Raw genomic sequence first — 13,001 nt, 5'->3', positions numbered from 1 at the left:
TAAAATTGGTTACTCAAAAGGCCTGTGGGCCAGATTGCTCACTTACTTATCAGTGATCATTATCTTACTACATGACATGATCAAGTCATTTTTGGGGTCAATTTTCATTGTGTAACTGTTCTTTAACATTAAAGTTAGCCATCCCCAAATCATGCTTTGTATATATAGTTGCACTTTTCACCATACCATCCGGAGACCAAGTTATTAGCCAATGTGTCTTTAATTAATTAAGTCTACTCTAATGTTACATAGGAAAGGTTTTTCATTGGAATATTTTAAATTTTTCTATTGTAGTGGGACTTTAAAAATTTGATTTTTACACATATATCCCATTTCCAGTTTTTATTTGACACCCTTACCAGGTTAAAGGGGAAATGCAGCATTTCACACTGGGAAAGGCGACATCGACGACGATAATAATAGAGCGACGATAACAATAGTCCTATTCACACTTTGCATAAGTTGTTTCCCTTTGCGCAAAGGTCAAAGTGAAAAAATCCAACTTTCCCCTTGTAATGCAACCAGATATTTGAAGAAATCTCTTTAAATATTTGGTCCCAATATTTGGGTTGTCCCATCATGGGGCAAACAAAATACACAAGGGAAACGGATTTTTAATTAATATAATTCTGGTTACATACCGCGCTTTCTGATTTATTCTATATCGTAATATATGCATTTTCAACTGTCTCTGTCGGTGATAACATTATGATTCAATTTTGAAGCCTATAACCCAATAATTTCATAAAAGGTTGAACGTCACAAAATGGGCGTGTCTTATTGCATAACCGAAACACGGTATTGGCTGCACCGCGTAGTAATACATAGCGTGTGTTACATGTAAAAAATAGTGATTTTAAAATGTTGTTTTAAACTGTAGAAATTGCAAATAATATAAAAACAAGTAATAAGAAATCATTCTTTAAATATTATGAGGCGATAATTTCGGTCGGAAATTGTTCAAATGTGACGGAAACAACATATAACTTGGGCAGGGATATAATACTTAACCAGAGCCTCAAATCTAATGCATTTCTAGAAAAAGTATTCATATTATGTTCGTGCGATTTTTCTCATGTCATGTCGAATAACATATTGCATTTATTTATTCTGAGATACAGATTCTGAAGAAAAAAAACCCCAAATATTGAATAACTCTTATATTACATCTTGAATGATTGTTTTTGAGTCTTTTGTAATTTTGCTAAAATTAGGCAAACTACTGATCTACATAATATGTAAATGTAATTTATTTAATTTTGCATTCATCTCATTAACCATGGTATTTATATGCATAATGCAAGCTCCAGTGAGTATCATTTAATTAGTACAATAATTGACAATGCCTCGGTTATAAGTATTTTGGCGGAACTAATTTATGGTACATAAAAAGACAATAATTTTATATCAATATCAATGAGTTCATGTATAAAGAAAAAATATGCAAATATGCATCTGTGAGCTCTGCTATATAAAGGATGGGGGAAAACAAGGAATCCATTCCAACACCACCAGACAAGGTAAGGTTGCCTTTTATGATGATCTGAATTTTCAAGAAATAAATATTTAACTACTACTTAGTCAGGTAAATACTGTAAGCATACAGCATCCATTTAGGATATGAAAGTGAAGTTAGAGCTGGGTAATTGTGGCCATTTCAAAACTATATATGTTTCTTAAAATAATGTTTAGGAAAATATTTATTTGTTTTTAAACTTGGAAAATTTGAATTAAAATAGCATAATAGTATGCGTCTGACGTCATATGATATCGTAAATTTCGTAATTACACCCACCTAACCAGTTCAAAGTTTACAATATGAAACGTGTAGCAGACAAACTTGTGTCATAATACCAATGAGATGCTGGACTATTTATTTAAGGATGTCGACAATGTTTGGGCTACTGATAGCTGCGTTTCTGGTAGTGACCACAGTCAACGGCGAATCCGTTGCCATTGGTCAGTACAAGCAGCAACTCCTCGATGTACACAACGCCTACCGAGGAATGCAAGGGGCAGCCGACATGCATGCTCTAGTATGTACATGCATGTATAGTCTAGACATATGTTTTTACCATAAAAACGTCAAAAAAGTCATTCCAAATCTTTTTTATTAATTTTTTAAATCTACAAGAAAAAAATCTCTGACTGTTCGCTACATGTTTTAAGGTGTGGGATGACCAGCTCAGCAGCGAAGCTGCAAACTGGATAAAAAGTTGTAAATTCGAACACCAGATGAAGGGAAGAGGGGAAAATTTGGCCTTTGATACGAATCCCAAGAAAGACGAAGAATTAATAAATAGTTCCATGAAGGCTTGGTATGACGAAATCAAGGATTATAACTACGCCAGGAAACAATGCGGAAGGAGCTGCCATTACACACAGGTACATATATATAAGACTATACATTTTGATTTTTAGTTTTTATTTTGATTTTTAATTTCATTTGACAAGAATAGTTTATCGCGCATTCTTAAGAATAAAATTCATTCAAAGGTATGATTTTAACAAATAATTACAGATTGTCTGGGCTAAAACGAGAAAGGTTGGATGTGCCATTGAGAAATGTGACTACCTACACGGCTTTGGGCGCCCAATAAAGGATGCGTGGTATCTGGCCTGCTTCTATGATCCAAAGTAAGTCAAATGTCGACATTTACATTTACAAGATCCATTTCAAATCAGTTAATCGATCGGTCAAAAATCGCCAGCAATCTAAAATAATCACGGACTGCACGAAATAATCATGATAATATCAGACAGAATTTACAATAGTTTATCGACTTTTACCTAGTCTTTACGATTGATAATGATTTAATATGATAAAACAATGTAGATATACATGTAAACAATAAAATGCTATCGTGAGGGCTATGACGGTAGCGATCATTTCAGAAAACGCGGGTCATGTATTTTTTCTGCAATGTCGCTACCTTCCTGCCCTCACGATTCACCAAATGAAGCATTTTATTGTTTAAATATATGCCGATGTGTTGCATTCACAATAAACTATTCATCCAATGAGATTGTACCTTTTGTCATGCGTTAAATATCGATTTTCAAGTGTATTTGTAAATACATAAATACTAGTATACTGTGCCATATGCAACATTTGCCAGTAACGGTTTCTGGTAAATTAAAACATCAATTTTTAAAATAACAGTTGAAATTGTTATTTGTTGTCAATTTCAACTGTTATCCTCCCAAACAGGCACTATTTATTTTATTATACCGAATGTCTTAATTTTAGAGATGTTTTACTGATTTTATATAGAAATCACGTGAATTCCACGGCAAACTGTACGCGCATAATTTACGCGCGTGTAACAATTCGTTGTGTTACCCGTTGCTAAGTGTGTTGCTAACGCTGAGGGTAATAGAACGGATTATCAACTGCGTCTAAACCAATCAGATTTCAATATTTAACATGAAAGTATAATAAAATCTTTTTTATTGTTGTTTAGGGGCAACTATATATCTGAATATCCTTACACCAAAGGCCCAGCTTGTTCCAAGTGTCTGCAGAAACAGTCCTGTGAAAATACTCTATGTACAGGTAAAACTGAGAGACCAGTAGCTCTTCAAAAAATAAGTTTTGCATATTTAATGAATTCTTTAAAAAGAAAAAATTTACTCTTTTTTTAGGCGAGGGGGTCGAGGTGTGTGAGAACCTAGATGATGATTGTGAATATTGGTCCTCGACTGGAGAATGCCAAAGTAATCCGAACTTCATGTTAAAGAAATGCAGAAAGGCGTGTGGTGTTTGTCAGGGGTAAGAATAAAAGGCAAGGTGGAAATACACTTAGAATACTATACATAAAATATACAAAAAATAAAAAGTTCCTGTTTGTTCAATTTCAAATTTTAAATTGAAGATGAAGACAGGGCATCGTTTTACTGCCACGGATATGAACACAGACCACGTGACCTGAGCTTTTTCATTATCAACAGCCAACAGCAGCACGTCGGAGATGAAAAGCCGTACTTCTATTGCACTATATACTTATTTGCAAGATTTTTTTGTCTTTATTAAAGCAATTCAATCGAAAATTGTTTTCTTTTTTCTCTCATGGATCTATAAAAGAAAGCATTGTGTAAATATTGATAAATACAATGGTGCAAAGACGCGGTTTTCAAATCTATTGTGAAAACTGCGCTTCGAATCGCTTCTTGTTGAATACTGATGGATCATACATGCACCCATCCTATAAAGCTAATAATTCTTCGTCTTTGCATCTTTGATATTTGGACGCATTTTAAGGAGATACTTAGTGTTTGGAGTTATTCCTCTTAGTTTTGAACGTATAAAGAACAAATGTCAAAATGGATTTAATTTAATACAAATATGACGAAGCAAAATGAGGGGCATGATGTCCCCCAATAAATGGGTAAATACACAATACTGCCCGTTTATCCGATATTCATTTGAAAATTGTTTCTAACATTGTCCGTATCTGTTTGAGGAATTAAAACCACACGTATCAATATTTGATTAATATCCTTAACAGACTTCTTTATCTCACGAGAGATGTGTTTCATAATTTGGGTGTTAAGGTATCCCTGATTAGCTGTTGACATCTGCTTTTGAAATTGTGTCACGCCCTCGCATCAGCTGGAAACTCGCTGGTGGCCCAAGGTGACATTCTGTGCACGTGAACCCGAAACTCACCTGCGCATGTCCTAAAACTTGAATTTTTTGATGAGTCATGCGGTTATAACTCGGTTACAGCAGGGGGTACTGAATTTAGCGTGTCAACGTCTATCTATTGTAGTCATGTCTGTTATCTTCTAGTATGTCCATATGCATTCATTTCAAAATCTTTACATTTTAGAATGCATTAAGGGGGCGTCAGATAAAACATGTATCAGTGCCGTGTTAAAGAAGGAAACTTATGAAAAGGACATGGGATTCCATGACGGAAACTTAAATATTGGAAATGGCATTCTCTTCAAACACTACTTTAAAAAATAATAACAATTGAAATACTTCCCTATTAAAATTCTTTTCACTGAAACTATTTCCTTCTTCATTTGTATTGTTGTTGTTTAATTTAAGTTTACATCACAAAGCCTTAGTAATCAGTATCTGCTATACCTGCGTTCAAAAGTCAGGAAATATTTGACTAAATGTGAATGTACAGATGTGGTCAATTTTAAATCAAAGCTTTTAAACCTGTTATCAGATTATGCAGGTTGTATATTTTTTGGTTAGTATTCCTCAATTCTTTGAAATAAAACACGTCCGTTTCACTTTCATAATTCAAATTATATCCGGAATTAAGAAAGAGAGAGAGAGAGTAAAAATATCTTTCAAAAATCCATCAAAATATGATATAAATGAAAATGCTTCAAGTATGACGACATGTTTGTCAAAACAACACTCTCACATATATCAGATTCCTACGATGGGTTTTGGTCTCATAAAAACTTGCGATTAATTGCTTTATAGTGATTGAAATAATCTTTTAAATTCTTTTTTAAAAATTCCTCAGCCAGATATTTGTCCAAAATAAAAATATCTTCGAATTTGATTCGCTGCTGGGAATGCAAGAAATTTGTCGCTATCAGCCACCAAGATTCAATAAAAGTTACAATGATGCTTGTTGACAGATCAGCGAAGGAACAATAAGATATACTGAATGCTTTTATTAGTCATTGTTGGTTCGTCGCTGGGGGAAACTGGCGACTTCTGCAAGCATTTGATAATCGAGTCATAACTGACTCTGATTACTTCACTCAAAATCTCCCAAATACAAAGAGAGATATTTCGGTAGCAAAATATTGATACAGCGAAAAGAACACAGGATTTAATATATCTACATGCAGTGAAATTTAATCATGATTGATTAGGAATCAAACTCAGATAGAATCGAATATGACAGTGGTTATGGACGCGTGTGTATTGAATACCTTGTCCATTTATCTTGATCAGCTGAGAGTGACCAGGGCCTCAAACTGTCCTTTCATAAAGGGAACCTCATTGGACATACAAATTGCTTGACAGTCAATTTTCAATGGTTTCCATAAACATGTCTTCGAACATATGAAATAAGTCAAATACCAATATGAGAAGTTATGGCAAAAGTCTTTTGTACGTTTGTGATTATTCACCCTGGGTTATTTTCCTCTCCAAACAAAGTGTCATCTTTATCCTGAACCAGGAGACGAGGAAGCGATAAAATCGCTCCATTGATTATTACCAATCTTAACTTGTCAAAATTTTGATTGACCCGTTATCACTTGCCGGGGATTGGGTTTTATTTGAAATCAACAATTTTCACACGGACATTTGCATGAGTCGAAAGTCTGGAATTTGTGTTTTGTTAACTCATTCTTAGCATTTCCTGTATTTACCCTACTCGTGATATCTCCATGACGTTTCTTGCGATTTTCATTTTGACAGAATAATCAAAACATGTCATTTTATTGCTCTTTTAGTTAGGTACACCATACAACATCAATCTGAATTCGAATCAGACACTTCTCATTAAAATCTTGCAATACTTTCGGTTATTTAAATTGAATCTATTAAATCATTTTCATTAAAAAAGAATTCAAAACATAGTACTGATGCCTAATAAACCCTAGGTTAAAGTCTTTGCTGTATCATGAAGTCGGATGGTAGATGACGTAGTATACTTGATTTGATCACGTGACCAACCAACTTACATGAACCTTGTCGCATTTTCTCCTCTAAGGTAACTCATAGAAAACTGGTCCTCCTTCTTGTCATGGTTAAAGCTTGGTGGCAAATGTTTTTTAACAAAGAAATGTAATCTGCCCAAAATTTTATATTTTTAATAGTCACAAAATAATTCATGGTTTTTTTTTACACCAAAAATATGTTCTTCTGTGGTTTATGGTGGTATGAAAGGGGCGGGTATCCAGAAAAAAAATGTGTGATTTGCGTCTGCGGGTTGTGTTAATGTTTGCTACACGCATTGTCACTACTTTAATAGGTCGTATGAACCACCAAAGAATTCGTTCAACCTTTTATGATGACTTGCTTTAAATTATCAATACAAGACTGGTAAAATTGCGAGAACTTTCGTTATCTGATAATCATTACATCACTCAGAAAAAAGTAAAAAAAACACTCAACAATTCTTCCCATTTGCATCTTCTCTGGTGTTTTCTGTTTAGCTACACAAACAAAAAAAACCCCAAAAAACAAAACAACAATCCCGAAAGTCTTTGACAATCAATGCTTTAATGGATGTTTATGTAAATATTTTAAATATTAAATTTAATGATGCACTCAAAGTTACAAAGTTACACAACATGAAACCAAATCTGCCAAACCAAAACTTGTTTTGATAGGAAGAAAATTCATGTTATATACTTTTTTAGCATCCAATGATGTATTTTAGAAATAAGGAATTATTTTTGGGGTATTATGAGGTGATCAATCTGGTCGAGGGGTGGGTGGGTAGGGATCAAATTCAATGATACCGACCGTAATATTCACCTCATAATATTCAAAGAATGATTCCTTATTATTTATATTCATAAAATTATAATGTTCAGCAATTGTATTATTAAAGAAGGAGTCTTCTCGTTATCAAACATACTTCTTATAATAAGAAATTCATGAAATTTTGACAGAGTCAAACGGATCATATTACAAAATGATTCTATCAGTTTTATCAAATTTGACCCTTTTGTTTTCGCATAAAGGTCAGGTCAAGGTCACTACCTTTTACCTCAACGTAAAGGATGATAAAAACAAGTGTAGCTCTTTGTAGTTCTGTAGTCATTTGTTTAAGATATGAAGATTCTATTCTTCAGTGAAATGATAGAATATTAGAATGTCTATCAGCTTATACTACTAAATTGGAATAACTATTTATACTAAAACTGATATTGCTTAGCCCGCATTTCCTCTGATTTTCTTAAATTTTGAGGGAATTTTTATTATTTTTTCATGCTTCCAATAATAAAATATTTATGATTTTTATGTATAAAAAAGACTTTATAAAAAGATATAAATTGACAGAAAAGCTATTATATTGACCATTTAATAAGAGAGAAAAACTAATTTTAGTGATTTTTCACAAAAATCAGTGTATAGAAGCACTTTAAAAAGCCTATAAAAATGTAGTTTGATAGGCAAATCATATTCTAAATACATATTCTGAAACCCAAGTATCATATCATTAGTTTACATTAGTGAAAAAATCCAACATTAATGTTATTGTTTTTAAAATGCTCATTAATCTGCAGCAATTCTGAATTGCGCAACATGTGATATTTTCCTACGCCAATATTACGCTAAACATATAGTCCTTGTTAGATTCTAAACTTTGATTACTTTTTCTATGCCAAGTTGTACGATAATAAAAAAGAAAGAAAAATATTCTATTATAATTTCCTTTCATCTTGATTTAATGAACAATTAATCAATTTTACGTTTGACAAGTCGAAAACCATAAAAGACTCCTTCCTTAAACGTTAAATCTTTGACATTTAACGTAATATTCATATTCTGATAATTATGCAAACCCCGCTTGCGCCCCAACAGTACATCAGTTGTGTCATAGATTAAATGCATTGACTAATATTCACTGGCGTCGGAAGCAAATTGAAAGTGGGGGTGGCTAGACTAATCCTGCAAGAAAAAGTGGGGGGGGGGGGCTGAACCCTCTATCATGCTATGTTTCTAATGGTTAGGTATAACTTTGCAAAAAAAGTGGGGGGCTAAGCCCCCCCCCCCCTAGCCCCCCCCCCCCCCCCCCCCCCCCGGTTCCGACGCCTATGATATGTTACAAATTTTATTCGTTGTGTTATCACATACAAGGACACTCAAAAACATTAACATATTTAATTTTTGGTATTAATATAAGTTTTTCGAAATCCCGTCTGAAAGGCCCGGGGGTTGCGATTGGAGGTAATGCTTTATACCAAGCTAAAGTTTCAATCACTTCAAACGTATTAAATATGAAATTTTATATAATATAGTTTAACAATGAATGTAAATACATGTACATTTTATCACACTTGAGTAAACGTTAAATATAATAATCTTAATTATCACAAAGCTTCCTATGTCGGAGTATTCAAAATATTCTTATTACGACTTCTCACACTTAAGGAGGGGTCTTCTCTGGTTTTCGACTTGTCAAACGTAAATTTGATTATTTGTTCATTAAATCAAGATGAAAGGAAATTAAAATAGAATATTTTTCTTTCTTATTTACTATCATACAGCTTGGCATAGAAAAACTAATTAATTTTTATAATCTAACAAGGACTATATTTTTGGCGTAATATTGGCGTAGGAAAATATCACATGTTTCGCAATTTAGAATTGCTGCAGATTAATGAGTCTGTTATAGCATTTTAAAACCAATAATATTAATGTTGGATTTTTTTACTAATGTGAACTAACAATATGATACTTGGGTTTCAGAATACGTTTTTAAAATATGATTTGCCTTTCAAATTACATTTTTAAAAGCTTTTTAAAGCGCCCATTCTATACTTTTGATTTTTGTGAAATAATCACTAAAATCAGTTGTTTTTTCTTATTAAATGGTCAATATATTAGCCTTTCTGTCAATTTATATCTTTATATAAAGTCTTCATAATACATACAAATCAGAAATATCTTATTATTGGAAGCATAAAAAATAATCTAAATTTCTTCAAAATTTAAGAAAATTAGAGGAAATGCGGGCTAAGCAATATCAATTTTAGTATAAATATTTATTTCAATTTAGTAGTATTACTATAAGCTGATAAACATTCTGATATTCTATCATTTCATTGAAGAATAGAATCTTCAAATCTTAAACAAATGTCTACAGAACTACAAAGAGCTACACTTATTTTTATCATCCTTTACGTTGAGGTAAAAGGTAGTGACCTTGACCTGACCTTTATGCAAAAACAAAAAGGTCAAATTTGATTAAACTGATAGAATCATTTGGCAATATGATCCGTTTGACTATGTCAAAATTTCATGAATTTCTTATTATAAGAAGTATGTCTGATAACGAGAAGACTCCTTCTTTAAACATACATGAAATTAATATCACGTTAAAAACTCACGCATAGCTTTTGATTCTAAAGCATTTTTGGTGAGGGGGGGGGAGGAGGGGGGGGGGGGGGGGGTAATGTTTCAAAGAGTTGTAGTCCAGGAGAACTAAAGCTTGGCACAATGTTGCTTACCGTGCATAAAATGCGTATCATCTTGATCCCCGATTCAGCAAATATATCACTTAAGAAATTCTTTTTTTTCTTGTTGTTGTTTTTTTTTTTATAGATTTAACAGTCTCAGAAATGATCACTGTAATTACTTCACTTGAAAAACATTTGAGATTGTCTGTATGGAACAAATGTGGTATAATAGCAATTTACTAATTATTCCATCATTATCAAATATACATTTACTATTGATATCATGTTGCTTAAACAGTTTTTAAATTTGAACGATAGACTCTTTGTTCACGTCGAGATTCCAATCCAGCTAAAACAAATGGGAGTTAATGTTGGAGCTTATCGGGCGCTCGGAATCAACGCCCTTTGTTTATGTACAGGAGATAAGGCAGTGGTCCCCGACTATTTTCACCTTTCTGTCGGAGAAAACGGTAAGACGTTATTTAAGACCTTCTGTCTACTAATATTACAACAATTGTTACTTTTTGCAAGATGGTAAACGAAAGATGCATTGACAATATGTGTCCTTTTCGATGAAAAACATTGATTACGTTTTAAAACATTTTAATATACCTATTTTGATAAGAGAAAAGGTCGCACTCCACAAAATGTAGCTTTGCAAATTTTCAATGCGCCACATTTTGTTAAGTTCTATAGAAATGTTTGGAAAATATAATTTTGGGGATTTTTACTGATTGGGACTTGAACATTCCATTTGGTTCTAGTTACTGTTCGATTCTTGTAGAAAATGAAGAAAATGTAAAACGCGATTTCCAATTACTGTGAAATTTAATTAGCTGTACTGGAAAATAAATTGTTTGTTTCTTATTTTTGAGCAAAGTCTGTAAGTTTTTCACCTGATTATCTGGTCATTAGTTGTGTCCTACCAGCATTTTAAGGAGAGAAAAAAATATGAAAGAAACAATTTTTTCATATCCATATCCGTACAGTGAACAAATTTATTGCAATCAAAACTGTCAATGAGTCAAGCGTTGTGCTTAAAATGTATTTACAACCAATTAAACATATTTAATTGTTGATAAGTTTTGAATGATATAAAAAAAATGCGTAATTTGTAATTGGACAAAACATTTTCAATTTCAAGAAATAAACATTTCATGTGGTACGAATTATTACATTAGGATAAAACTCTAGAAAATAAAAAGGTGATTTTTGAGATATGAATTCTTACAATGATGCTTCATAACAATAGATTAATTCTATAAGGTGTATCTCGGAGCTTAGTTTTAAACTAAACAAATGAAAAGTCGTGTATAAACAGTCGTTTTTAATGATATTTTGAGAAAATCAACTCTAAACCTCCGAGTATGACAAATGAATTATAGCAGAATTATATCAGAATCTCTCTAAAAATTAGCGTATCAAATGTTCGTGACTTCATCTTTAAAGTAACATTAGTTGGAATATATGTACCCGGACTAATTTTTGTAGGATTTCAAATGTAATGCCATGTTTTATTTTCTACATAGTTTCCTTAAGGTCATTAAGTTTCTAAAAAAAGGGGGGAGGGGTTATAAAGAGGTTTCATGAAACTGTTTATTTGATAAAGGTACAAGTGAAGACATACCTACAATGTATATACAGGAAGATTTGTGATGATTTTTTTCTGAGACCTTTGCAAGGGCGTCGCAACAGGGGCAGCCAGTCGATGCCACAATAATTGTGCAAAAAATAAAAATTAAAAAATATCTGTCTCTGGCAAGTGCTGGTTAGGTTCGACATCAAATTTAAAGAACTTGAAATCAAATCAATTAGAACATCATAATGAATCTAGCTCCGAAAGGACCAAAAAGAAATTATTTGTAGAAAAAAAACCGTTTTAGCAAAAGACTTATTGTTTAATTCGTTAATAATTAAGTCATAGCTAGTATAAAATAATTATCTTTCTTGATGTGTACCATTGTGCAATGGTGTTGAGATTGAAATAAATGAATGAATGATAAAAAGTTGATTTCAATGCTATAAAAATTTAAAACATGTCGATTCTATTGAAGCGTTATTTTAATTTTAAAATTTATTTTAAAAAAGCTGTTTCCAATATTGAAATAATGTTTACTCCACAAATTGGCGCAAGAGTTAAATAAAATAATTGAAAATGAAATAAAGTCAAAATTTTCGACGACGACGACGATTTTCCCGCCTGTCCAACTCTCTGGCTATCTGCGGTGAGGCGCACTAAGCGATGATTAGCCTGACCCCGAAGACAGTCCGTTTTGACACTTTTTGTTTCGTTTAGCTTATCACCACGACATCCGATCCCCTTCATAAAGCCGGACCAAACACGAGCTTGTGGGAGATTTCTGTAATTCCCACGTTTAAGACGGTATCTCCCAAAGTGTCAGTCAGGCGATTCGGGCCCCTAAAGCCTTATTATATACAATGTGGCGATATTGTGAGAATATTTACTTAAGTGTCTATATATCGAATGATATTGAAAAGTTGAATCTCTAATTAAGGTGGCATTCTCACCTGGTTAACAACTTGCTCTGATAAAGCCTCTGGTTGGAGATTTGCCGGACTCTGTACTCGTTGTCCGATACTTTTACTTATGGCCTTTTTAACTTATCCAAGAATGAGATATTTTTGTCAAAGAAACTGTCAGAAAGAATTTCTTTTTCGGTTATATATTTTTTTGTTCATTTTACCTGACCGTACTTGTAAAATAATAAAATTAGTGTCGTCGCTATCAAATGTCTGTTAATTTTAAAGGCAAAAAATTGAACGATATCCAAAATAGTTACTCTGTGCACTGTAAGTTTGCAATGTATCAACAAATTTGTTTTCTTTTTAATCAGCTTTCAAATTTTGATAGAAAATAAATG

General features: G+C 32.7%; 2 protein-coding genes across 2 annotated transcripts in view; both read left to right on the top strand.

The window, feature by feature from the left end:
• Positions 1-1,860: 1,860 nt before the first annotated feature.
• LOC105347354 (peptidase inhibitor 15-A) lies at positions 1,861-4,022 on the top strand. The gene is made up of 6 exons (XM_011456401.4): positions 1,861-2,036; positions 2,170-2,385; positions 2,522-2,637; positions 3,465-3,556; positions 3,646-3,772; positions 3,876-4,022. Exons 1-6 carry the CDS (start codon positions 1,884-1,886, stop codon positions 3,877-3,879), a joined length of 708 nt encoding a protein of 235 aa, XP_011454703.3. The 5' UTR covers positions 1,861-1,883; the 3' UTR covers positions 3,880-4,022.
• A 6,447-nt stretch (positions 4,023-10,469) lies between these two features.
• Positions 10,470-13,001, top strand: part of LOC105347353 (hypothetical protein) — an 11,014-nt gene continuing 8,482 nt past the window's right edge. The window contains exon 1 of the mRNA XM_034458559.2: positions 10,470-10,589. The gene's annotated coding sequence lies outside the window, so the exon portion shown is untranslated. The remainder of the gene's footprint in view (positions 10,590-13,001) is intronic.

Source organism: Magallana gigas, chromosome 7 (assembly GCF_963853765.1).
Source record: "Magallana gigas chromosome 7, xbMagGiga1.1, whole genome shotgun sequence".
Classification (NCBI taxonomy): domain Eukaryota; kingdom Metazoa; phylum Mollusca; class Bivalvia; order Ostreida; family Ostreidae; genus Magallana; species Magallana gigas.
This window is presented reverse-complemented; position numbering and strand designations above follow the sequence as displayed.